We start from the raw sequence: 26,895 nt of genomic DNA on the forward strand, positions 1-26,895 counted from the left end.
TTCGAATTGGCCAACACTGAATGGACAGCGAACGATTAACCCATTGTGGGCCATTGGGTATTTTAATGTACGTAGGATTATTATGGAACTTAAAAAATACTTTACGCATTTCATGTGAAGGATATCGTAGTGCATTTAGTTTGCAATCAAAGAGATGGAATGAATCTAACAGAAGAGTATACAAAAAGCAGTATTTTCTGAAAAATTTAACTTTAGTTCCTTAACTGTTTAAATAGACGGGGCTAGGTGGGTTAAGTTCGATTTCTTCTAACACTGCATGCAACAACGTGCCGCATTTTTGGATGCAATTTGTTTAAACAATGTCGGCACAATACCAAAAATTCCTGAAAGTACTTGAAAAGTGGCCAGCGGATAAAACAAAGATTGGCAGGTAAATACCATTGTCCACACAAACACACGAGAATAAGCGGGGCGAATGTTCGTTCCGGCGGCCACTGGGGCGACGTTTGGGTTGCGTTGCCTTTTGGATTTGGATTATCTAACAAATAAATGAAGCGAATGTCAAAAAATAAATGGAGCAAGTGCCATTTAAATTCAAACAGTCTTCGTGCAATGTAAAATTGTAGTTTCAAAACATGTCAGTGCGGGTTTGTCTGCGTCGAAGCCGATGTTGCTGCCATGCCGTCACTCAGGTTCCACACATGTGGCACGGTATGGTGCATATCCATGTGTGTGGATCGCTACTCTCATGGTAATTGTCCGCTTACATGGGACTCATTGTGCAGCCGGTCTTCCCAGCGTTTGGTCGAGCGTCCAGTGTATTTTTGTAGCCTTGAAAATGTCTTCAAAGTTTTCCTATCAGCTAATCCCAGAGGAATATCTCTTGGGAGATGGAGTGGAGGTCCAGTAAGTCGTGGAATCTTGGGATTATCTTGCTCTGCTCTCTCGTATTCGTCTTTCGCTTTCCCATTACGTCTGCCCAGGTGCTGTCTTCACTCTAGCTTCGATTTCATTCCCAGAAGTAGCCCCAACCCATGCCCCACTGCTGCGCTGCTTGTAACGAACATCTGCCACAAAACCAAACACAAGTTCCATTTGCTGCCACTCCAATAAAAACTTTCTCTATCCTCTAATCCGCACCAAAAGGGATCTCGGCGAGCAGATCCGCAAACAAGTGACCAGATTCTCAAACGGCCTTAACAGCGAAGCGGACAAGGATCTGGACCGACAGATTGATGCACTGGAGCGGCTGTCGAGCAACGTCTACGCCAAGAAGTATCCGCGCAGCTACGAGTCGACGGCCACTGGACTGACGGCCGCACAGTGCAGCCAAGTGTTGAGCTCCGAGTTCCTGCAGTATCTCAACGACGGAGCGGGCTCCAAGAAGAAATAACCATCATGCTGAAGCGACTCCTAATCCCCACTAGAATAAGGCTAGACTATCTAAGACACAATACCATCAAAGTAGCAGCAAAAGCAACAGTTGCCAGTCCTCTTCCAGCCGCTCCCCATGTGCCTGTACTCTGTGACAAAGCCATCGAATACTTGAAGGAGGCTCCCGGCAGAACGTTCTTCGACATGACCTTCGGTGCGGGTGGTCACACGCGGCGATTACTGGAGGCCCTGCCGGATGCCAAAGTGTACGCCTTGGATCGTGATCCAGTGGCCCACCAGCTGGCGCAGGAGCTGAGCGAAACGGCAGAGTACAAGGGACGGATTATCCCTCTGCTCGGTAAATTCTCCGACATCCCACGATTTTTTGGGGAGCAGAGCCTCGCGAAGAACTCGATTGCTGGCATACTCTTTGATTTTGGCTGCAGTTCCATGCAGTTCGATGAGGCGGAACGTGGATTCTCCATCTCCCACGATGGTCCGCTGGACATGCGCATGGATGGGGGACGCAGTGGCGGCCTGACTGCCGCCGATGTCGTGGCCAAGGCCGAGGAAGGAGATTTGGTCAAGATTCTGCGCATCTATGGCGAGGAAAAGGCAGCCAAAAAGATTGCCAGAGCCATAGTCGATGCACGCAACGGAATGATTAAGATTGAGACAACGCGACAGCTTGCGAATATCGTGGAGGATGCCCTCGCCAGTGGGCCTCGCAAGGACAAGCTGCAGCGTCCGGCGCATTCGGCCACCAAGGCGTTCCAGGCGCTGCGCATCTTTGTGAACAATGAGCTCAACGAAATCAACTACGCCATGCTGCTGGCCAACGAAATGCTGCGCCTTGACGGTCGCCTGGTGACCATCACCTTTCACTCCCTGGAGGACACCATTGTGAAGCGGCACATCGCTGGCAATGTCACTGCTGGCGCTGCAAATCTCATGCCCCTAAAGTACTCCAGCCATGGACTCATCGATGATCCCGAAATGCTTCAATCGCTGAGCGAAACCAACTGGCGGCAGCTCCATCGTCACGTCATTGTGCCCGACCCCGCGGAGGTCGCTCGGAACAGTCGCAGTCGATCGGCCAAGCTGCGGGCAGCAGTTAAGATTAGTGCGCCTCCAGAGATCTATGAGGAGAGCACAGAATAGAGAGCTTGTCGCGCTCTCTGTGGCTGTTATTTGGGCATTGCTTATCGCTTCAGCCAATTGACACCTTGCCGATAAGGACGGACTGGTTTCTGTGCTATTTGCTGAGGTTCTGTTCTGTTTGCCTTCGTGCAGAATTGTTTGACTCTTTTTTGTGTTGGGTTTAGTTAGATTAGGAAAACGCTGTTAATTGTGGCAGGTAAAAGTGTTCTCCCTACAGTGGGACTGCATGCCAAAGATCGTGGTTAAAATATACGCTTAAAAATACTTTAAATTTTGTAATTAATAGTTGAACTTCATGCAAAGGCACCCACCCATTTCATACACCATACATAAAGGTCTAGAAATATGCCTCAACATTCTGACAATCGTTTCCATCATACAAATTTCCCCATTTCATATCACCTAGCAATCATTTCAAAGGTTCGACCACTTCAGCGATAAGATTTGATGCATGGAAATTACTTTCGCAAATGATTTCCCTGGTAATCAATCCAGAGTTTTCTATGATACCCTCTGCCCACCCGCTTGCGGTTATTTTCCTGTACTGGCATGGATCATGTTGTGGCTCTTAGAGCCCGCCCCTCCACAGACGTCACATAATGGTGTTATTTACGGCTCGCCATCGAAAGATGTGACCCGTGGAACCTGAAACCCAGCACAGCCGATAATCGGAAGACCACTGATAGCGGGTAATAGAAATAGAGAGAGGGAGAGCGGGCCGAGCAGGCTTAATCCCAAAAGGGAGAGCGGCACCTGGAACCTATAGATAGGACTGTCGTTGGTGTGCGGCCACTCAGTTGAGTTGCATTGCGCGATTCGATCGTTCGTGTTGGCGTCGCTAGTGAGGCGTTCGATTTGTTCGGTTCCCGGACTAAGCAGAAACCTTGTACGTTATTTCAGCAGTGTTCAGCAGGGAGACGACGATCCGGCTAGAAAGATGAGCAGCGACGGTGCCAATGTTATAACAGGCAGGGCAGTGGCCAGGTGAGTGTTGTAGAGAATCCTTAAAGATTATTCCCTAGCAAACTCTTTCCACCTTCACTGGCAGAACCATATACGGGGAGCTGTGCAACGAGGTGCTTTCCATGAAGAAGCTGCTGCCAAATTTCACTCCCGGACTGAGGATCGTGCAGGTGGGCGGACGCGAGGACTCCAATGTGTACATTCGCATGAAGATCAAGGCGGCCGAGGAGATTGGCATCGATGCGGTTCACGTCAAGCTGCCGCGCACAATCACCCAAGTGGAGCTGATCGATAAGGTGGGTTGATCGTTGATCGTGGATTATGCAATGGCACGAACCCAAAGAAAAAATTTCTAATCCGTAGATCAATGACCTGAACGACGATCCCCGAGTGCATGGCATCATTGTGCAGATGCCACTGGACTGCGAAAGAAAAATCGATTCGCATCGCATCACGGATGCAGTGTCCCCCGAGAAGGATGTAGATGGCCTCCACACCATCAACGAGGGTCGTCTGGCCATCGGTGATCTTGGTGGCTTCCTGCCATGCACCCCGTGGGGCTGCATCGAGCTCATACGTCGCACAGGCGTGGAGATTGCTGGCGCCACAGCCGTTGTCTTGGGTCGCAGCAAAATCGTGGGCACTCCTGCCGCCGAGATGCTGAAGTGGGCCCATGCCACGGTGACGGTGTGCCACTCGAAGACGCGCAATATCGAGGAAATCACACGGACCGCAGACATTCTGGTGGTGGGCATTGGCGTGCCCGAAATGGTCAAGGCATCGTGGATCAAGCCCGGTGCAGTGGTCATCGATTGTGGCATCAATGTGAAGCCAGGTGAGGATTATTTCTATCTCTCTCCCCCCATTGCTTCTCTTGGAATTTTCCTTAGCTCTGTCACTTGTTTTTCATTTTCATTTTCAACTGCACTGCACAGCACTGCGCTCTTATCGTTACAAAGTGACCCCGCAGTGACCCTCCCCCCTGGGGTGTGCACACTGATAAGGTGCATAATTTTGTTTTTCAACTTTGGTGCGGGCTTTCAGTCTAGGCTAAGCGCTCCTTGAGAGTCCATCGATTGCTTTTGGCTCTCCAATTCTAATCACACAAATCTCAACCCCTTCGTTTTAGACCCCACGAAGGAGAGCGGCACTCGTCTGGTGGGCGACGTGGACTACTGGGAGGCCAAGAAGGTTGCTGGACATATCACACCGGTGCCGTTCGGCGTTGGGCCCATGACCGTGGCCATGCTTATGAAGAACACCGTCCGTTCGGCGGCCAAGGCTCTGGATCTCCAGCTGCGCACCCAGTGGACACTGGAGCCGCTGCCATTGACGCCGCTGCGGCCGGTGCCCAGTGACATTGCGATTGCACGCGGGCAGAAGCCCAAGAACATTGCTGTGCTGGCCAAGGAGATCGGCCTAGAGCCGCGTGAGGTGTCGCTGTATGGCAACAAAAAGGCCAAGATCTCGCTGTCGGTGCTCGAGCGGCTGGCGGACAAGGAGGCGGGCAACTACGTTGTGGTGGCTGGCATCACGCCCACACCGTTGGGTGAGGGCAAGAGCACCTCGTTGATGGGCCTCGTCCAAGCACTGGGCGCCCATAAGCAGCGGAATGTCATCGCTGCGCTGCGACAGCCCTCGCAGGGGCCCACCTTTGGCATCAAGGGAGGTGCCGCGGGCGGTGGCTACGCGCAGGTCATACCCATGGAGGAGTTCAATCTGCACTTGACGGGCGACATACACGCGGTGTCGGCGGCCAACAATCTGCTGGCCGCACAGCTGGACACCCGCATCTTCCACGAGTGCACGCAGAAGGACAAGGCGCTGTACGAGCGCCTGGTGCCGCGTGTCAAGGGTCAGCGCAAGTTCAGCCCCATTCAGCTGCGTCGCCTGCAGCGTCTGGGCATTCAGAAGACCGATCCGGATGCACTGACAGAGCAGGAGTACGGCGCCTTTGCCCGCCTGGACATCGATCCCGAGACGATCATGTGGGAGCGCGTGGTGGACATCAACGATCGCTACCTGCGCGCCATCACGGTGGGCCAGTCGCCCACGGAGAAGGGCATAACGCGCGAGACACGTTTCTCGATTGCTGTGGCCAGCGAGATCATGGCCGTGCTAGCGCTCTCTCGCTGCCTGAAGGACATGAAGCAGCGGCTTGCGGACATGGTGGTGGCCTTTGACAGAGCCGGCAAACCGGTGACAGCCGATGACCTGGGCGTGACTGGGGCACTCGCTGTGCTCTTGAAGGACGCCCTCGAGCCGAATCTGATGCAGAGTCTGGAGGGAACGCCGGTGCTGGTGCATGCTGGACCCTTTGCCAACATCGCCCATGGTTGCAATTCCATTATTGCCGACGAGATCGGCCTCAAGCTCGTCGGCAAGGATGGCTTTGTGTGCACGGAGGCCGGCTTCGGCTCAGACATTGGCATGGAGAAGTTCTGCAACATCAAGTGCCGCACCTCCGGACGCAAACCCAATGCCATGGTCCTTGTGACCACCGTGCGGGCCATCAAAATGCATGGCGGCGGTGCAGCCGTCACTCCCGGCGCGCCCCTCAACAAGCAGTACACCGAGGAGAATCTGGAGCTGCTGGAGAAGGGTTTGCCCAATCTGCTGCAGCACATTGCCAATGGCCAGGCCTTCGGCATGCCAGTCGTTGTCTGCATCAACGTTCATGTCACCGATACCCCGGCAGAGCATGAGCTGCTCAAGAAGGCATCTCTAAAGGCGGGCGCCTTTGCTGCCGTTGTGTCCACCCATTGGTCGGATGGTGGAGCCGGTGCCGTGGAGCTGGCGGACGCTGTCATCAAGGCCTGTGAGAAGGGCAACAACTTTAAGCTGCTCTACGATCTGGAGCTGCCTCTGCTGGACAAAATGACAAAGATTGCGACGACCATGTACGGTGCTGGCCAGGTGGTGCTCTCGGCAAGCGCCCAAGAGAAGGTCAAGCGATTGACAGAGGCGGTAAGTGCAATAATCAGCCTTTGCTGCCATGCCACCTACTCACATTCCTTTTTCGTCCCTGCAGGGCTTTGGCAATCTTCCCGTTTGCATGTCTAAGACCTCGGGCTCCCTGAGTGGTGATGCAAAAATCAAGGGCGCACCCAAGGGCTTTACACTGGACGTCGAGGATGTCTATGTCTCGGCCGGAGCTGGTTTTGTGGTGGCCATGTGCGGGGAGATTACCAAAATGCCAGGACTCTCCACACGCCCGGCCATCTACGATATTGATCTGAACACGGAGACGGGCCAAATCGAGGGTCTGTTCTAGGCAAGAACTCTGCCAAAATCCAAGACCAAGGACGTACCACTCCTCACTGCTTGTTTTGCATTTAACTGTATAAATTCAAAGTTTTTAAACTGTAAAATATTAAGATTCAAATTTAAAAGCATTTCTTGCGCGTGTTTGTATATAAATTGACTTAGAAATAAGTTTTAAACGTGTGGGAATAGATAATATAAAAGACAAAGTAACCTTTGCCTTAGTTGTCAAACATTTGTCAAGGCTTTGGCTGGACATACGCCACATCACTCCTGATTCGTACGCCAACGAACAACAACGCACAGTACAATTTTGAATATATTTTTTGGCAGCAAACAACATCAGTACGACAGAATGGAGCGAAAGCCCTTTACTTTTCCAATGGATGGCCTTCCATTCACACTGGAGGACACGCGAGTGGAGAAGAAGTCGCATATCATCAATGGGGAAGCCGCATATCGGGACGCCGCTGGCAATGCACATCCAGTCATACGCCAGTTCATCTTGCGCTGCGGCATAGTCAACTATCTGGACAAGGTTTTGAAGCAACGCTGGACCGATTGGCACAACCAAATGCTGCAGGAGAACGCGCTCAAGCTGAGCGAAGACGGGGCGGAGGCGGACCAGAAGCAGACTGCTGCCAAGGAGGAGCTGCACAAGCTGGTTGTGGAGCTGCACAAAAAGCTGTCGGAGGCGCATCGTTATCTGAAGCGAGAGATGAACGATCTGTTCAATTACATCTCGGATAAGCAGGACATGTGGAACTGCAAGGAGTACTTCAAGGTCAAGGACGCTCTGGAGCTGGCCAACAAGGATCTAATCAAGTTTGCGTCCTCCAAATTGGAAGATTAAAGCGATCGCATGGACTTTTCTTCAAAAACAATAACAATATTTCAGTCAATTAAAACAACAATAATGCCATCAACTATTTGTAAAAGGGAATCTCCACACGTCCGGACTTGGTGTTCACGGCCTCCCAGCAGGTGCAGGAGAAGGTCGAACGATCCATTTGATCGGTGTACAGTTTCCCGTCCAAGTGATCCATCTCGTGCTGAGCAATGCGAGCGTTCCAGCCACTAAATTCGTGATCTTTTTGCTTGCTACTCGTGTCCAGGCCGCTTAGTTTTACGCCCTCGAAGCGCTCCACATCGGCGGAGAACCCGCGGACACTCATGCAGCCCTCGGGATGTTTCAGTTTCGCATAATTTGTCACCGTTAATACAGGATTGATTAGCACCTATGGATAGAAAATATTAAAGAAGGTAGCATTGGCTATATTCTACTCTTACAGTCAGTGGCAGCTCTGACATTTGTCGCGACTGGTACACCGCCTCTGGCATCTCCTTCTGCAGGCTCTTTTTGAACTCCATTGCTATGATTCTGAGGGAAACGCCAATCTGTGGCGCAGCTATGCCCACACAATTGTACTTCCGGAGCACCTTGACCATTTGCTCAACAATGGCTTCGATTTCGGGGCTCTCAATGAGCTCAACTGGCACTGCAGCCGCCTGTTGCCGCAGCACAGGATCTCCGATTTGTGTAAAATGGCTGTAGGGCGGCAGATTGGTGCGCTCCGTTGTCCACAGTTGCTGGTACCATTTCCGGAAGGATTGGCCCGCGGGCAGACTCGTGCTGAGGCTGCGTCGGGTTCCAATAATGGATTTATAAAGGTTTGCCGGTTGCCTAAGCAACATTTTTATACAAATTGTGGTAAATAACAGCTGATAGCAGGGAGGAAGACACCGCTTATCAATATATCGATAGGGTGAACCAGTTCAGTTCACTCTTGAAATGATTAACATTAACACTACTCGACACGATTTTGCCGCTTCGATCCAAACTAATTTTTTATGAAAGAATTGGTTTGACGATAATTTTTTTCCCTATAGCAGAACTTGTTTTTAAAGCATTTTTTAAATCTGTTCATTTGATTTAACCCTTCTTTAGATGTAGTGCTCCTCTTTCACACAAATGAATTTAGTTATTCTTTAAAGCCCAAACACTTTGTAGTTGTAGCTCTCCGTTCAAAAAATATTAAGCTTTGAAATGCAAAAATGTTTTACTTTAAAAACTCGAGAGAAGTCTAAAAGCTATCATCTGACGGAAATCGGACATATACACGCAATCATAAAGATGATCGATCCGATGAGCCACCATTAATCGATCCATTAATATTGATACTGCGTGTGAACTAGTTCATTTTATTGAGAAATGCCGCAAAATATGTTTACTTATGGAACCAAATGGCTGATCGCCCCTCGGCCGCGTTAATCTGTTGCCAGCTGAGGCAATTGAAGGTGGAAACATCCATGCGATCCACATAGATCATGCCATTCAAGTGATCCATCTCGTGCTGTGCAATGCGTGCGTTCCAGCCCTCCAGCTCCAACTCGGCTGGCGTTCCCAGCTTTCCGATTCCCCTAATGCGCACCTTGTCGTAGCGTTCCACTTCGGCGGAGTAGCCACGGACACTCATACAGCCTTCGGGATGTTTGTTCAGTGCGCTACTGCTTATCTCCAGCTCTGGATTTATAAACACCTAAGGTGCATCCAAATGAGTTACAATAATCCAGCAATAAAACGTATTTTTAGACTAATTAAACAACAACAGAGAGATTACTAGACTCACCGTCAGGGGAAGAGTTGACATTTTGCGTGCTGCATAGATCTCCGGCTTGAATTGCTCCTGCTTGCCCTCGCGGAACTCCATGACGATGATGCGCAGCGGTATGCCCACCTGGGGCGCTGCCACGCCCACGCAATCATAGTGACGCAACACTTTTACCATGCGTTCCACAATCTGATCGATCTCCACAGTGCCAATGCGTTCGACAGGCACCTCCTCCGCCACTTGACGGAGCACTGGATCCCCGATTTGGGTAAAGTGCAGATATGGCGGCACAGACATGAGGCTGGATGAACTGAACGGAACCACTGCTCTCGAGCGACTACTGTTAGGAGGCGTCGCCAATAGAGATTTCCCGTCTCGATAAGCTTATCTGCAGAACAGCTGATGGTACAAATAAACACAGTGGGAGGGAAAAGTCTGTAAATTTCGCCAGATAAAGATACAGAGAATTAAACTAATTTCATTTAATCGTAGTTTAATCATAGTTTTGGCGATCGACAAAAAATTTGAAACTAAACTCAGAAGTGACAATCGTGAATCAGCTTAATGATCGAAATGCAGTTCGAGGGACTGTTTCCTCTTTCTGGGCGAAGCATTGCCAACGCGGGAGGAGGCTAGGCTGATAGCGTCATCTCCGTAGGTTGCTTCCTTGCGCAGGCGACTCTTCACCTTGAAGTAATTGGCGATAATTTGATCGACGCGAGGGCCGTGCGATTTGGTGGCCAGCTCCTTCTCGCAGCGCGAGACAATGTTCGTGAGCAGACCCCCGGAGCGATAGAACTTGATGATCCTCTCGCGCCGCAGCCACTTGAAGATCTTCTGGCGGGGGCACTCCTCGTATAGGCCGTGGATTTTGTAAAAATGCTCATAGTGCTTGGTCATTTTGCGCATCTTCGTGGCATCGATCTGTGGTATGTCCAAATGGGGCTGCCTCACGATGTGGAACGGATCGTGCTTCTTGGAGAAGTTTGAGTAGCGCACCGAGGGCCAATCGAGTTCGAGGAGGGTGTTGTAGAGCTTCTTGGGATGCCCCAAAATGCCATGGGCCACGTCGATCAGCGACAACTGCGGCTCCGGCACAATGTACTCCAGCTCCATCTCCATGATGCGAATGTCTGTGCCGCGATACTTGCGCTCCCCGATCCATAGAATGGGCAGATCATCCTCCGGAATGTGCTCCAGCTCCTGGATGAGCGGCGATATCTGAGTGCGGTAATTGACGATCTTGCTGTTGCGGCCATACAGCAGACTCCGTTCCGCCGGTGTGAAGGTCAGATACTCCGGCCGACTCGTGACAAAGTGCTCGGAGCGAAACAGCCGATTCATTTCCATTTCGATGATATTGTAGGCCCTTCGATGCATCGCAATCCACACGATCTGAATGCTGCACGCGAGGAACTGCTCGTGGAAGTTCTTGTCCCAAATGGTGGCCGAAATGTTGACAATCTCCTTCATGTGGTAGTACTTGCCCATGGCGCCCTCGCCCTTGATGATCACACTGTAGTTGCGGGCCACCAGCATCCGATACTGACTCAGATACATGGAGAACACCCGCTTCATGTCATTCGTTTGTTCGCTCTGGACCTGAGCCATTTGGCCGGAGAGCTCATCCCGTCGAATCAGGACGAACTCCACCAAGCGCAGAAAGTACTCAAAGTAGATGATCAGCGCATGCAGCAGCCGATACACCGCTGGTTGGTGCATAAACTCAACAAATTTGAACGTTAGGAACTCGCTGGGCATCATAAATAGCACAAGATCGCGTATGTCATATATGACGACTGTGTCATTGTCAAAGCTGCTTTCGGGACGAACAAACTCCTGGCGAAAGATCAGCTCCTCCTCCTGGTTCATGGCGCGCATAAACATAAAGGTATTCGTGGTGATGTAGCGCTCCCTGGCATCCTCCAGATCGTTGTGCGGCTCAAAGTGTAGCTCGTCCTTCTTCGAGTCCCAGGACCATTTGCCGCTATAGTACTTGGGCGCATAGTTATCCACGTGGATGCGCTTCATCTCAAACCGAAAAAGATTCAAGAGATTTTGAGTTTATTTTTGCCTGTTGAATTGTTTTGAGAATTTGAAGTGTGCGCTAGGTCAATGATAGCTATTGGGTAGCAGGTTGATGTTTAACCAACAACTAACTAGATGAAAAGTGCTTCTAATGGACATTTAAATGATACGTGACCTTGTTTTCCTTTCTACTGGGACACAGCTGCTCATCCAGACACAGACATTTGCATAGTGCAAAAGCTTATAATCATTTTAAAAGTGGCCCAAAAATAGACCATTACATTTTTCCCTCCTAAAATTGCCACCCACAAAAAGTTGGACTTGCTAACCAATTTTGTTTGTACACAAATACATACATACATACCCAGGGGAAACATTTTCTTTGTTTTGTAGATTTCTGTGCCGATTCGCATTCAAGTGTCGGAAAGTTATGGAAAACTTCTCCACAGACGAAGGAGGCCGGGTATCCAGCACTCTGGAAACTACAAAGAGAAAACTTCAACTTTCATATTGAAAATGATATAACATTGTCAGTTATTTTCAATGTTTCGATCATGTTTCCTTAATTCTTTTAATCATGTTCGATCATGGCCATTCAATACATTACACTTGACTCATCAGGCTGCTTTAGTTACATTATGTATGTACATATGTATGTACTATGAATGTAAGTATGTATTCATGTTCCACACACGAGATAATTAGCCTGGCAGTCCTTGCAGGAATTTCCAGCATTGCTAGAGAAATGCCTTAAGGTGAAACTCTACGTAATTCTACGCTAAATTTCAAAGTGATTCTCAGATGTACATTTTTCTCAAGCGAGTTATTTTCCGAACCGCAGATGCAAATAAAAAACCGAACTCCAAGCGAACTAGTTTCAAGAGCTTTCGAATTATAGTCAACATTTGTGGCAAAAAGCTTTCTCAATTTGTTTATGGCAACTCTAGCTACCGACTGCCATTAACCAACTTAGTTTTATCTCTTGGCTATTTGTTGGAATATATTGTGGCTCTACAGTGGCGGCGGTATTGGGATGGTAATTGAGTTTTACTTTTGCTGTTTCTCGAATCAGCAGACGGAAGTCGGCGAGGAACACTTCATGTTGAGTAATTTAATCTGAAGTTTTCTAGCTGCAGGGCAAAATCTATACTTAGCTACGAATGAATTCGTTATCCTTGCTGATTAAAAGCCAGCGCTGCTGCCACTTATAATGCCATTAAATACTTGTGGAGAAAACATAGCAAGAAGAAAAACAAAAGAATCGCCAACGGCAACTACTTGCTTAAAGTTGTTGACTCCCCGCAGAATAGAGTCTCCCTCACTCGTCGCACTGTGGAGGCTTTTCCACATTTGTAACGTAATGATGTTTGCATTGTATTTTTAATTGGCGCCATTGCTTGGGTTTGGACCTTTGAAGTGCACAAAATTAAAATAAACATTTTTCTCCCCCCATCAACATTGTTGTATTAATTGGCGGGATCAATTGTTTTTTTCGTTTTTGAATTAGTTTTTCGCATACATAGAAATAGAACCATGCAACTTGGAAACAGGAAGGAAAATCAAATTTTAATGCTTGCGATGCTTCGCTTTGGCCTTTTTGTAATCGGCAATAATTTGATCCACGTTGGGCCCCCAGGCTCGTGTTGTTCACCTCGTTCTCGGCACGCAGCAAGGTGTTCGTGAGCAGACCACCCGAACGATAATGTTGAATGAGCTTGTCGCGTTTCACCCACTTGATGTTTAGTGCATGGGAGGCAGATCGTAGATCTCATTGATTTTGAAGAAAGTGCCGTAGATCTTAGCCATCAGGCGCCGCATCGTGACATCCATCTTTGGGATGGCCAAGCGGGGCTGTCGAACAATAAGGTAGGGATCGTGCTTCAGCGAGAAGTTGGAGCAGAGCACAGCGGGCCAATCCAGCTACAGGATGGTGTTGTAGAGCCATTTGGGGTGCCCCAAAATACCGTGGGTCACATCGATCAGCCGGAGTTGCGGTGACGGCACAATATACTCCATTTCCATCTCCATTATGCGAATGTCTGTGCCGCGATACTTGCGATCTCCGATCGACAGAATGGGCAGGTCCTCCTCTTTGGGATCCTGCATTTCTTGAATGAGTTCCGACACCTGCATGAGATAGTTCACAATCTTGTTTCGACTCTTCTCCACTGTCGTAAAAATGGGATACTCCATTAGAGCCGTGACAAAGTGCTCCGAACTGAAGAAACGATTCATCTCCATTTCGATGATATTGTAGGCCCGGCGATGCATTGCAATCCACACGATCTGATTGCTGCACGCAAGGAACTGCTCGCGGAAGTTCTTATCCCAAATGGGATGCCTAAGTCGCCTTCCCCCTTGATTATGCTGTAGTTGCGGGCCACCAGAATCCGATATTGGCCGAGATACATGGAGAACACCCGCTTCGTCATTCGTTTGTTCGCTCTGGATTTGGGCCATGCTGCCGGAGAGCTCGTCGCGGTGGATCATTACAAACTCCACCATCTGGAGGAAGTACTCAAAGTAGATGGTCAGCGAATGAAGCAGCTGGTACTCCACCCGATGGTGCATAAAGTAGACAAACTTGTACGTCAGAAATTCACGGTGCATAAAATAGAGCACCAGATCTCTTATATTGTTGAGCACCAATGCATCGGTGTCGTAAGTCGTGTCAGATCTCGCAAAGACATGCCGGAACACGAGCTCTTCCTCCTGTGTTATGGTTCTTAAAAACTTGAAGCCGTTTGTTTGTGATGTAGCGCTCCTTGGCATCCTCCAGATCATTGTGCGGCTCTTCGGGTCCCAAGACCATTTTCCGCTGTAGTACTTGGGCGCATAGTTAATTATCCACGTGGACGCGTATCATGCTAAGAATCCTATACTGTTCTGAAGATTCCTTCTTATTGATGTTGTGTTCAAAGCAGACTGTTGTGATGGACAATCACAATAGAGGGATTTTAAACAATATTCTAGAAAAGTCAAAGGCCACTTAGCAAATCAAATCAAAGTTATTGAAGTTATTGTGTTGAATTGAATTATTTTGTTGTGCCATCTAACAAGAGAAATTGTTTTAACTGCATTGCGAAATAGATTTACACACATTTAATTTCAGGAGGGGGCGCCCATTCCTTCATTTTCCATAGTTCGCCTTGACTGCCTACGAAAATGTCTGTTGTTCACACTCTCCCTCTTTATCGCTCTCGTCCTCACGTCCAGGTAGCAAACTGCGAGCAACAGCATGCAAAGCACTCTCTCGCAATGGCTCTCTCAGCAAAAAGAGACCTGGCTTTTGGCAGAGTCTTCGTCGTGAGCTTCGTCACTGCATCAGACTATTAATACCCTTTGTATTTTATCTACGACAAACATATACGATTGCCCTACACAGGGTATCGACGGTTCGTCAGCCAAACTTTGCAGTTTTTTCACTAGTTGGTGTTTTGGCATATGTACATGCATAAACACACTTGTACATGTGCAGGTCTCGATTACACCTTCTTCGATTCGTTCAAGCTTTTTCTACATTTTGCCGACTGCTGTTATTCCCAGAAATCCAATTAAAGGCTGTTTCAATGACTGCATATATAAAATATCTTAAATCAAATGCAGTCGCTTGTGAAGTTCGCTGAAAAACTGTTCCAGGAAATGTGCTGTTACAGATGTGAATGGTTTCACGGGAATAACTTTCATTTTGAATTTTCATTTGTAGGAAATTAAATGCATTAAATTTTAGAAGGAAAACTCATCAGATACTTAAAAGAAAGAAAACGGGAAACCATTCGAAAGAACAAAAAATGAAATACAAAAGAAGAAAGGAGAAATAACTTCAGCCCTTGGATGCATTGTTCCCTTTGACATATTGTCAAGCAGCGTAAAGCAGTTGTAGGATTTTTATGCAAGGCTTCCCTCCTTGGGTCCTTGGGACACATTATTTATACTTTAAATGTTTGCAAAAGTATTTTCTTCCTCAAGAGTCTTGTATTTTTTTTCCACAATTGTAATCATCGTTGTGATTGTTTTTAGTCCCCGTAATTTGTGGATTTCCGCCCAGTTTTTATTATCAGTATTTTGCCTTTTGCTCTTAAGGTGCAGCAAGGACAATCTGGTCGCTTGGAGCATGGGGCAGAGTAAGAAATTGCTTGAACATAATTAAGGAAAGAAAAAAATGAAAAATTCCCTTTTTAATGTAGAGCGAGTCTTAAAGGGATTTTGCAATTAGATGGAAAGAAAATAATGAAAAATCTTCCATGTCACAAAGTGCGTTTAAAAGGCTGATGCCATTCGAATGGATTATTGCTTTACATGCCATAGATATCTTGTTAGAAAATTAAACTAATCTTTTGTTCACTGACAGATTCAGCAGAAGAAGCTACAATCTGCGGCATTCCTCGCTTTTCCATCCCGTTCTTGAATGCTTTCAAATCAGCTGAAAGCTCAAATGTTGTGTGATTTTTATCTCGGTTTTCATATCGTTTGGTTGCAAGGAAATACGAAAACATAACGTCATTTCACAGTCATTTCACGGTGTTTTTTATACCCGGTACTCGAAAAGTAAATAGGGTATATTGTATTTGTGCACAAAGTGAATGTATGTAACGCATAGAAGGAAACGTTTCCGACCACATAAAGTATATATATTCTTGATCAGCATCAATAGCCGAGTCGATTGAGCCATGTCTGTCTGTCCGTCCGTCTGTCCGTCTGTAAGTCCGCCTTGTTGAGCGCCTGGATCTCAGAGACCATAAAAGCTAGAGCCACCAAATATTGTATCCAGACTTCTGTATGCTCACACTGTTACAAGTGTATTTCAAAAATGAGCCATGGACCCCTTTCCGCCCCCGCAAAAGGGCGAAAACCTCCCAAATCTACAATTTTGAAGATAAATTTTGAAAACTAAAAACGCCATTCTGTAGGGAATGACCATATATATCAGATCACTTGGGATCCGATTGGATCATTATTATAGCCAGAATGAAGAAATTAATTAGCAGTGGCTAAACCCACCCTGTCCCTCAGCTTTTGTTGTTCTTTTCACATTCTCTCATTCACACTCTGCTTCTTCTTCACTCGGCCCTTGATTCTGCCGCCCCTCTGCCTTTGCTTTTGCTGACTTTTCACCCCGTCACGCAGCTTATATTTGTTTTTTTTTGTGTGCAGGCGCTGCCTTTGCCTCTGCCGCGAGTCTGCAGTGTGTGTGCCTAGGGAAGGGCGGCGAGCTAGAGCGTGTTGGTGTGAGAAGTGATGTAGATGTAGATGACAGATGAAGAAAATATGTAAAATTTGACAAAACACCGCTAAGGTGCAGATGTAGTACTGAGTTCCGGGTATAAAAACTGTGACGCGTAAGAAGCGTCTCACACGTCCCTTCTCGTTTTTATTAAAAAGAAAAGTCAACTGTGAAATAAATGCAGTTGGAAATTGATTTCACATTAAATTGTCATTGACGTTTATTTTAATAAGCTTTTAAGAGCAACTTCAACATATATTTATTGTTTAATAGAATTTCAACGCGCTGTTTGACAGTTTTTTTAGAAGGGATTTACATTATCATTGCATTTTCAGCAATAATGGTGTTAACCATACACCATACAACTACACGTCTTCATTGTACAATATTGTCTTTAAAATGTTATTTTCCAGAATTTTTAAAAGAATTCACAAAGCTATCATATGTATATGTATCACCATTTATATTTATTTAGTAACTACAAATCTTCAAAAGAACTACGCTTAACCCCTGTAAGAACTGCTGCTTTGCTTTAAAATGGCTTATGCTCTCATACTGAAATAATCTAATTGCCGAAAAAAAATAAAATAAAATGCAATTAAATCCCGTGATACAAAATCTACAGCCTGAACAGGTGCAACAAATTAAATCATATACATATGTATTTATGTGTGTGGCAAAGCCAGCAGCGGAATAGGCAAGAGGCAACCCCTGAAGGAGGCAACACGTATACGCAGTGTGGTATGCTACAATTCAATTGAAACTCAGGCACTGGCACTGAAGCGATACTAGGAAGGACCTTCTTTTCGCTGCCGCATAACGAAAGAAAGAGAGAAAAGGCTTCCTTAATGGCACAGACGACAGCATTTATGGCATTCATGCCAGATCCCCCAGCTGGCTTTCGTCGCTTGGGTTCTACTTCAGGCGTAGCTAAAAATTTATTAGCCCACAGATTTATTTGTTCAATTGCATGTCGCCGGAAAGCGGCAGAGTGGAAAGTGGGGAGGCGGGTGGAAAGTCACGGTATGATGTGTAGGTGCTTTTTAATGGCAGGGCTCCCCCTAGGTGACTGCCGGCATATGAAGGTGGTTACAAAATTCTTATTAAATCGAAGTGAGGGACTAACACTCGAACCGCACTCAGAGCTCTAATAAATCACGATATATTTAGCCTTGAATATTTTGTCCTAATTGTTCTCCAATTAGACAGTTATTTAAAGCAGTCTTTGAAAAGTTTAAGCCACAATTAGATACACGCATGTCCGTCACCACACCAAAAAAAACTTTGATACTATTCCATAATTGATGTGGCTTCCATTATAAATCTCCTTGTAGCCCCCTAAATAGTCTGACATTTAACTGACATTTGAGCAAAGAACCAAAAGATTTTCTCCCCTCTTGAGTCTGGGGGAAAAGCTGCTCAAGTTTTATTAATAGCAGACGTCCGAAAAAGGGTATTAAGTGAATGAGAGGCTTAATATTTAATTTCTCTCAATTATTTACTCAAGAAATAATTGAACAAAGAAAACGCCCCAAAATATTTGTGAAAATTGTCATCGAATATCGAATCGGCTTAGTAATTTCATGTTTGCGCCATGACAACGTGACAGAAGGTATTTTTAATTGGTTACATAATTATTAGCAACATTTCTGACCAAATGCAAATTTCTGATAATGGACAGGCATTCAAATTTAATTACATTTCACGAAATTCTATGGAAAAAAGGAGACCACCCCAACAGGCGAATGGATTGCGTGGGCGAAGAAGGCTCTATTACTTTTAGGTGTGACAAAGAGCAGGCCGGATAAATATATTTAACAATCAATATTCAATTATTTTATTGCCACACATTTGTATATTGATATCTTAAAATTGTTAATATTAAAAATGTTTGATGTGAGTCGTTTTAAATAGAAGCTTATTAAATTTCAAGCTTATATTTAATGCATTTCAAGTGGGGTTTAATACCGAACCTTCTGCACTTCTCTCTGGCTTTTGTGTTCCACAGAAAATTTCATTTGAATGAATGAACATAAGTTTCGCATCAGAAAAAAGGCACACAAAGTGCATGGTTTGCCTTACAATTCAGGTGTCTTTTAACCACAAAAAAAGAAACAAATGAATAACTGTCATACGTGTAAAACCAGCAGTACGTGTACTATGCCCACAGACAGTCACCCACGCAATTATACACACAACCAACCAAGCAACCACTCACGACACTCACAAAGTGTTACATGGCCTGTGTTCTGTTCTGTTTTCTGTGGTTAAGAAAAATAACGAGCACATTTATCAGGGAAATTTCTGTTTGCTGTTTCTGTTTTTAAAGTATTAAAAGCAATCCAAAGCAAATGGAATGGTATTTGTGAAATTAGCATAAGTTGGAATGAAGCCAGAATGAAATTTACAATTTCGAGTGGCCACCGACAAAGGATTGAAGTTCACTGGAGTGTGCACAAAGCCAAAGGAATACAAAGTCTAAAAATATGCCGGAAAAATGCCGGAAAATATGAGCGAGAGTTAGGGAGAGGGAAAGTTTTGTTGGGATATATATTTATTTATTTATTTCAGCCGCAGGTCTTTATATTTGTTTCCCTTTTGTCCATCTGTCTGTGTAATCGTCCAGAAGGTCTTTGATAAACACACACAAAAAGGCTCGGCCTCAACCAGAACTGTCGTAGCTAAAAGCCCCAAAGAGCACAATGCATATGTAAATAGAAGTCCATCGATATCCCAAAGATTACTAGCCAATCAAATTTTCACACGTCAGAGAAATTGTTGTGTGCCTTAAGCCACGACGAAAGAGACTGAAGAAATAGTTTCAAGGAATAGTTAAAGCAAGTCCAAAAAGTGCCTTAAGTCTTTTGCTGAAAGAAAGCACTCACACAGTTTGGATCTACTTTGTTAATCGATGTGGCGTTATTGCTGATGTGATTTTGAGATAATGCACAGCATAAAGTACAGTGACGCCAATCATGTGCACCATGTAGAAGAAGAGTGCCGCTAAAACGATAACCGAAAGCATACTCTGCTCCTGGGGCAGCGGCTGCAGACGTCTATCGTGCACCATGGTGACGGTAAAGACAACAATCAGCATGACATACAGCAGCGTGATCACGGTTATGTAGAACTCCAGACTCTCATAATGCAGCACCAGGCGTGTGATTAGCAGTGAGACGAAAGTGGCAATTGCAACAATGGTAACAACCAGAATCGTCAGGGGACCCGGCAGCAGTTTAAGCGGCATGAAAATTCCAATCAAGTAAAGGCAAATGCTGAGGATTATAGCCACCACCAGGATGCCATACGACCAGGGGATCGTGAGCAGCATATAATCTCGATTGAGCACACTTAGGGTCAGTGCTTCGGTGGAGATAATGCCCAGCAGATAGTTGACTGGAAACTCGTGGGCCATGGGCACACAGAGCAACGTCATCAGGCAGCCCAAGGCGATGAGCATCCATATAAAACTGGGCACGGGACAGTACAAGTAGAAGTCATAATCACAGGCCTTGACAATCACCAGTTGCAACAGTCCAACAGTCACAAAAATTATCAGTATGGTGTACACTTTCCTGAAGAACTCCGGTCGTCCAATTGTCTGTGATGGAGGACCAGCCAAATCGCTCATCCTTTCTACATTGGGGTGTTCCTTTGTTTCCTTTGATTCGTCTAAGGATCTGGGTGTTTTATATGACAAATTTGTGTTGTTTAACAATTCATTCAATGAATGTTTTCCCCCCGGCACCTGCTCATGAATATTAAATGACCACAACTCAAGTGCTAATCAATGGCACGTGCGCCCTGCTGCGGCAAGACACTTTACCACTCTGCCACCTGAGGCTTTAGTTTAGACAAGTATGCGAGTGTGTCTGTGTGTGTGTCGACTGGCCCACTTTCTGGGCATGAATTCGCTTTTGCAGAATTTTAATTGGGTTTATGGGCGCGGAAAAGCCAACACGTGCAGAAACAACGCCAGACAAACACCAAACAAAGTCAGGAATTAAATAAACATGAGTCAGCGCCAAAGAATACAAAGAATATTCCCATTGTAATTCGAGATTAGCCAGAGCCTGATAATCCGCTTAACCCTGGGATTGCCACATAATCCCCAATCATCGATTACCACTTGGCCAAAGGACCTTTAGTTACACAAAAAAACGCAACAATTTGGCCATATTTTGAGAATACAATATTCCAGCCCAGATTAAGGATGTAATAAGCTTTGGCTTTGACACAGAAAGCCCTATAAATGCCTATCAATCAAAGGACCGACCTCAGGACACTCCACAAACAATTGGAAGTTTGAAGCGACTTAAAAGGACAAAAGCCACAGGAACGAACCACACCAAATGGGATTCCGACTCAAGCCACAGGAAAAGTAATAGGAAATTCTCTGTAAAATACAATGCAACTTAAATTGTACACAACAGCAGATGGGAGAATGATGCAGGCTTTGCTTTGCTGCAAATTGCAGAATTTTGTAATTGCAAACACGCTCTGAACTCAACAACAGATATTTATTACGTACACAGAAGTCCCTCTTCTGCGGGAAACCAAACTACAATCAAATCTTTACTTTACCGACTTTGCCTCAAGTCGAATAAGAAAAGAAAGTCGTTTGCAAGTCACTCAAAACACTGTAGAAGGTTCTCTCGCGTTGTGCGCGAGATATACATAGCTGTCGCTGCTACTCTGCACATGTGTATTAACGTATGTATTTATGAACATGATAAGCTTCGCATAATCTTGAATTACAGAGCTCATTTGCATGGCTGTTGTAAGGAATCTATACACAGTAAATATATGTAGATGCGAAAACTTCAGCTTTGCATGGCAGATCATTCAGCTGGGAAAGTCAGAGCGATTCAGATCGACAATCAATATGTGCGCCTACATTGTGTTAGTCCCGTTGCTGATGTTTATAAAGTCAATATATACTGGCAAGCAGCAACGTCTAGGAATATACGGTATACATATAACAAAATGAGAATATTCACAGACCCTAGTGTGTGCGACAACACTTCAGACTGGTTCCATTGCTGGGAGAGCAACGTCGGCGAGGGTACCTGCACGGATACGTAACACTCAAGTGTGCAACGGGCTGGCGGACTGTCCGAATGGCGAGGATGAGTCGATTTTAGAGTGCAAACACGAGCCGAAACTATCGCATTACTCGTATTTCTACTGTGCCACTGGAGCGGCGATCGAAATGAAATAGAAGTGTGACGGAGAAGTCGACTGCAGCGACGGATCGGATGAGTTGCGGACGATGTGTCAGCCTGGAAAAGAAATTAATCGTTGAGGAAATTGTAAAGGGTAGGGATGAAGTCTTAAAGACAAAAACTGTGCTCTAAGTCGTTCTTCACCGTCAGAAATTTGTCGTTCGAGTGCCGACCAGGAGAGTGTGTCCGCAATGGCAGACTCATATACACTGAACGGATCTGCAATGGCATCTACGACTGCATCGATGGTGCGGATGAGCTGCCAAATGTTTGCGATAAGGAGACAGACACAAAGAAATGCCAGGAGCCACGAGCACCGCTCTCCTTCACACTAGACACCAAATATCATCGTGGCATCAATGGCACAAAATATGTTTTGCCTCTCGAAGTGGTGAAGGTGCAGTGTATACCCACGAAAAGATTAACTGCCACGAGCTCCGAGTGGAATGTCTGCGGAGCGAATGGTAAATGGGCACATCATTGGCCAAAGTGTAAGAAAGCTAGATATTAAGCATAAAGCATCTTTGGCTGTCAAAAATCTAATATTAATTGTCTCCATCATCATTCAGGTTAAAACCCCCATAAAGGCACCCAAACTGATGACTTTCGATTAATCATTTGCCTTTGGTATCCTTTTATTTCCACATTTTCCCTGCACATGTGTCATCTGTGGGAAAAGACAGTCAGACATTCGCTCCATTTATGCAAAGTTCTTTTTTTGTGTGTCCGTGGTGTGGCTGCAGACAGGCAGACATTTGTATCTGCGTATCTGTGTATCTGTGTATCTGTGACTATAACAAGCAACGAATCGGGCGAGACATCAAATTAATTCACAAAAATGTACTCTGTTCGGCATGCAAGGACTCACAATGCTGGATTTCAGAGAAATCCTCAGCAATTTGTTCAACAAATGTTGGACTCAATCACTCAGGAGTAGGGGGACAGGACAAGTACAAGGACAAGGAGCAGGCATTCCTCCCTTGTATTCTACTCTGTTTCATCCTGTATCGTCTTGTTCTGTTTAGTACTGTATCGTCTTGCTCTATGCTGTTTTGTCATGTCAACGCCATGGCATGGAATCCACCACAAGGATGCCCTGAAATCAACTTTGCACTGAATACAAAAAAAGTAGCAATGTAAAGAACTTGTGTGCCTAGAGACGACGACGACGTCCCTGAGAAAAAGAAGGCGAAACATTTCAATAGTTTTCCAGTTGCAGAGAAAGTCTTCAACTATTTGACAAAAAGTCAGACGTAAAAGTTGAAATGAAACTTTCCTCCTCTTTGGTGGGAGGTAGGGTTTTCCCTGTGCATCTGTCGCTGACAGTTGTCAGCATTGTCAGGAAATGCATTTAATGTGTACAAATCTCAGAATGTTTGCATATGTAGGTAGGTTCCTAAGGAGTTGCTGGCTCTGGCTATTGGAGTTCTTTAAATGTTTTGCAGACTATCCGATTTTTGCTTTAGCTCTACAGATGTCAGAATGAATCTTTGCCTATTTCATTTGTCATTGAAAATCATGCCATTACAGGGCCTCTGAAACTTTGTGGCATCTAAATTTAGATGGAAACAAAAACATCATTTACACACAGCACAATTAAAACTTTAACGATTATATGTTTGTTTGTCTTTGTCTTGCCAAATTGCGTGCAGCGAGCACGCAGACAAAACTTTTCAAATATCAAAATTCCACCATAAAGAAAAGTTTTGCATTTCCAATACCCCAGCAGCAGCAACGTCAATATTGACTTGAAGTGAGCATCGCGTATTACCAGGAGGAGGCTCTTGGCTATTTAATAGCGGAGCGGAACAGGCTCGTCTATACTTGAAGGTGTCTTCTGCAGGGCTCATCTTAATGTTTTATAAATAAGATATTAATCACCTACAGCTGTAGCCAAAGCCAGGTGAGACTTTTGGCAGGGATAAAGCAATGTCTGCCACAAAAGTAGTGCTAGACAAATGAAAATGTTTCGCGTCTGCAGCGAGTTGGGGCTTAGCTTTGCCTTTGGCCTTTGTGACATTTAAAGTTAAATGAAAATCCCTCGAATGTTGCCAATGGTAAACATTTTCTGCACTGACAAGAAGCTACCCTGGGGGCTTGCTCAGAGTGGGAGTATTAATTTGTCAGCTAAAAATATGGTTAGGAAATTTCCAATGCAAAGGGTAAAGGTTTAAACATTTACTTATCATCGGGATGTCTTTAATAATATGTATACCAAGCAAAGAATTATCCTGGGCAGATTCTGTAGCTCTTTTTGTAGTTTAAATTGAAGAGAACTTTAAGCATTTATCCCTCCCATAAGGCATAGTTTTCCAACTGCAATTAGCAAACTACATGAGAGTACGACAGCCACAAGAACGTTTGTAGTTCTCTGCGAATTTCATGTAATTTTCTGCCATTGAGTAGACATTTTATCATGCAACAAGTTCTGCCAACTGAAAGTTACTTGAACTTTGGTCTTTGGTCCTTTGGTCTCCTCTTTAGCTCGTATCTCATGCACAGGGCTCAGAGCTATTTTGGGGTCAGAAGTCCAGGCCACAATAACTTAATGACTTGACATCATCTAGCTGAAATTAGTTTTAGCCAAGCATCAGCGAGCGAGAGTCAGAGTCAGCGGGGGATAACCAGACTGCCACAAACTTATGCAGCAGCCTGCTAGGGCTGTGTTAAACCTTAATTTGACAGCGGGTAATGGGGTTGTCCTGGAAGTGAAATAAAGTTGTCCAGAGAGATTTAATTAAGCACTGACGTACGTAGCAGAGATTTCGTATCCCTGATATCCCTTTCGCTCGCAAGGCAATACGAAAATCCTGTTGACATTTGGCGATGCCGGACAATATTTAGTTTTATGCTGGCATTTCGGATGGAGGCTTAATTAATGGCCAGACAAGTGAGACTGGTTATCAGGTTAACAATATCGTGCCAGCCGGCAGGTTCTGCAAAGTCATTTGAAGGACTGTTTGCCCCTCGTTGGCTTTACAACACACATGCATAACAATTTATTTCTAGCTCCTTAGACTCTCCATGGACTGGTGTGCACATACATGTGTTGTGCAGTGTATAGTACCCATGACCTTCCCGTTCTTAAGCTTTTTCATCAGCCTCAGCGGGTGGTGGTTCATTGTGTTTAGACACGAGACACAGCCGTGCCCAGCGGGTGGTAGCATATTAATTTTGTTTATTTCACTTCAATTTTCGCAGCATTAAGAGGTGTTGGTAATTGCTTCCATTTATGGCCATAACCGGACATGGCCAGAGCCATAACAGTTTGTTTCTCTCGGATGCGGGTTTTCGGGTATCCAGCATGTGGGCGGGAGGAGTGTCTTTTGCAGCATACACATACACACACATATGTGCGGTGTTTTTGGTTATATCTAGTTATTTTTCCAAGAGCTGTGGGGAGAAACTGTTGCAAATTGGTACGGTAACCCAACTTTATCGATTATAAATCAATTAAAAGTTAAGTTGGAATCGAAAATGTCTAACAAATTTGTTAAAAATCCATTAAAATGTTTCCAAAACAAAACCGGAGACTGGAATACGCAAGAAGAACATTAAATTCCATATCATTTGTGTCTATTTATCAACCATTCGTGGTGTTCGCATACACAAACCTACAGCCATGCAGAAACTTCTAATATATTATGCACACATTGTTATAATCTAAGGTCTTAATCCAAACGAATTTTGCAATCATTTCATACTGGATTCTATGGAAATTCCATTCCAGATTTGGACCCAAAAATGCAAAATGTTGGTGCCAAATCATTGCCAAATTGGTTGGTTGGCTTTTTCCTCGAACTGGAAAATGAATAGAAATTGAATGCTTCTGTAAAAGTACTTCAAAAGGCCAACTGAAGACGAAGCGAAGTCTGAAACACCAAACGTTTGTGTCTGACGCCTGAAAATCTGCGATAAAAGGACATTTTTCTACAGAAATTCACAATGGCTGTTCAGAAAATCTTAAGAGGACGACGGACGACTCACCAAAGTCCAATGACTGTAGTTGAGTGAAAGCTAGATGGGGTTCTTCGCTCGAAAAGTGTTCTTAAATCAATGAGAAATCACATTGGCTGTCTGTCAGTATTTGTGGGCGGGCCCGACGGATAAGCAGATTAATTGCTAAAGTATTTGAATACACATAAGGTGACAGTTGATTCAGCCACCAGTTGACAAATTTGTTCAGAGTGTATGCATTATAAATCCTGTGGCAACACATTTGCACGAGTGAATATTGAAATTCGTGCCACATGACGTATGCGCAATGTGCAACCGTCGACAGAGCCAGATTCGCTCCCCCTCCGGCAAATCTATGTAGCAGTGGAGCGAGCACGTTGGCAATGTGAGCAGCTGTCAGACTCATTTTGAAGTTTTATATTTCATCAAATGCTGCTGCCTCGCATCGCATCGGGGATGAGGGTCTGGTCCTTCGTGTGGTTTTCCGTGGCTCTGTAAAGATTATCAAGTTGTCAGCCCCAGAGCGAGAGAAGGGGAGAGAGAGACATGCATACATTTTCATTGTCTGACTGGTGAGTTAATCAAAAGATTAACCGAGACGTTGTGTCTCGGCTGTTGTAAACAACTAGGGCCAGAAAATTTAATTAAATTTTCAGCACAGGCTGCAGCTAAAATAGAAAAAAAATAATAAAAAAAGAAAACAACAAACAATTTGGGCAGTTTTTTGGAGTGCATGGTTGGGCGTGTTACTTATTATTTTTGCATGCAATAGAGTATGTGGTATTTTATGGTATTCTGTTTTATTATCTACAGTATTTTCTAGTACTAGTCCTAGTATTTTTTTGGTAGTTTTTTAGAAATGGTTTAACCTATTGCATTTCAAGTTTTCTACCCAAAAAATAATAATATACCCAAATAGACACTACACCTTTTGAAACAATTTTCTGGTTGATATAAAAGTTCCCCTTCCTTGACGTTTCTCCAACCAAAAATCCTCACACTCGCAACTAGAACCTTCAAGGGGTATCAAACCCAACAAAAAAAGTAACGCCTAACATAAATCACCAAAGACGAACGGAGGAAGGCGGCGAAGAAGCAGCAACCAGCAGAAGGAACAAGAAAAGGA

General features: G+C 45.2%; 7 protein-coding genes and 1 pseudogene across 8 annotated transcripts; 3 read left to right on the forward strand and 5 right to left on the reverse strand.

The window, feature by feature from the left end:
• The first annotated feature begins 239 nt into the window (after positions 1-239).
• Positions 240-6,830, forward strand: LOC117586569 (C-1-tetrahydrofolate synthase, cytoplasmic). Of its 2 annotated transcripts, XM_034276730.1 has the most exons (6): positions 305-391; positions 3,397-3,480; positions 3,545-3,755; positions 3,823-4,294; positions 4,589-6,426; positions 6,491-6,830. In XM_034276730.1, the coding sequence occupies exons 1-6, from the start codon at positions 321-323 to the stop codon at positions 6,731-6,733; spliced, it is 2,919 nt and encodes a 972-aa protein (XP_034132621.1). In that variant the 5' UTR covers positions 305-320; the 3' UTR covers positions 6,734-6,830. The 2 variants fall into 2 exon arrangements, with proteins under 2 accessions (XP_034132620.1, XP_034132621.1); XM_034276729.1 differs by lacking the exons at positions 3,397-3,480; positions 3,545-3,755; positions 3,823-4,294; positions 4,589-6,426; positions 6,491-6,830 and adding an exon at positions 1,108-1,379 and having other exon boundaries at positions 240-391.
• Positions 1,325-2,761, forward strand: LOC117586564 (probable methyltransferase-like protein 15 homolog). Its single transcript, XM_034276723.1, has one exon. It carries the CDS (start codon positions 1,360-1,362, stop codon positions 2,494-2,496), a length of 1,137 nt encoding a protein of 378 aa, XP_034132614.1. The 5' UTR covers positions 1,325-1,359; the 3' UTR covers positions 2,497-2,761.
• A 178-nt stretch (positions 6,831-7,008) lies between the features above and the next one.
• Positions 7,009-7,652, forward strand: LOC117586568. Its single transcript, XM_034276728.1, has one exon. The coding sequence runs from the start codon at positions 7,079-7,081 to the stop codon at positions 7,574-7,576; it is 498 nt and encodes a 165-aa protein (XP_034132619.1). The 5' UTR covers positions 7,009-7,078; the 3' UTR covers positions 7,577-7,652.
• LOC117586566 (peptide deformylase, mitochondrial) lies at positions 7,545-8,442 on the reverse strand. The gene is made up of 2 exons (XM_034276726.1): positions 8,014-8,442; positions 7,545-7,961 (listed from the first exon to the last, which is right to left on the reverse strand). The coding sequence occupies exons 1-2, from the start codon at positions 8,416-8,418 to the stop codon at positions 7,650-7,652; spliced, it is 717 nt and encodes a 238-aa protein (XP_034132617.1). The 5' UTR covers positions 8,419-8,442; the 3' UTR covers positions 7,545-7,649.
• A 452-nt stretch (positions 8,443-8,894) lies between these two features.
• LOC117586567 (peptide deformylase, mitochondrial) lies at positions 8,895-9,682 on the reverse strand. Its single transcript, XM_034276727.1, has 2 exons — positions 9,354-9,682; positions 8,895-9,263 (listed from the first exon to the last, which is right to left on the reverse strand). The coding sequence occupies exons 1-2, from the start codon at positions 9,630-9,632 to the stop codon at positions 8,952-8,954; spliced, it is 591 nt and encodes a 196-aa protein (XP_034132618.1). The 5' UTR covers positions 9,633-9,682; the 3' UTR covers positions 8,895-8,951.
• Positions 9,683-9,811: 129 nt separating this feature from the next.
• Positions 9,812-11,424, reverse strand: LOC117586562. Its single transcript, XM_034276722.1, has one exon. It carries the CDS (start codon positions 11,364-11,366, stop codon positions 9,897-9,899), a length of 1,470 nt encoding a protein of 489 aa, XP_034132613.1. The 5' UTR covers positions 11,367-11,424; the 3' UTR covers positions 9,812-9,896.
• A 1,485-nt stretch (positions 11,425-12,909) lies between these two features.
• LOC117586563 lies at positions 12,910-14,244 on the reverse strand (annotated as a pseudogene).
• Positions 14,245-19,163: 4,919 nt separating this feature from the next.
• Positions 19,164-20,297, reverse strand: LOC117586565. The gene is made up of 2 exons (XM_034276725.1): positions 19,473-20,297; positions 19,164-19,394 (listed from the first exon to the last, which is right to left on the reverse strand). Exon 1 carries the CDS (start codon positions 20,216-20,218, stop codon positions 19,484-19,486), a length of 735 nt encoding a protein of 244 aa, XP_034132616.1. The 5' UTR covers positions 20,219-20,297; the 3' UTR covers positions 19,164-19,394; positions 19,473-19,483.
• Positions 20,298-26,895: the final 6,598 nt, after the last annotated feature.

The sequence above is a fragment of the Drosophila guanche genome, unplaced genomic scaffold (assembly GCF_900245975.1).
Source record: "Drosophila guanche unplaced genomic scaffold, DGUA_6, whole genome shotgun sequence".
NCBI lineage: Eukaryota > Metazoa > Arthropoda > Insecta > Diptera > Drosophilidae > Drosophila > Drosophila guanche.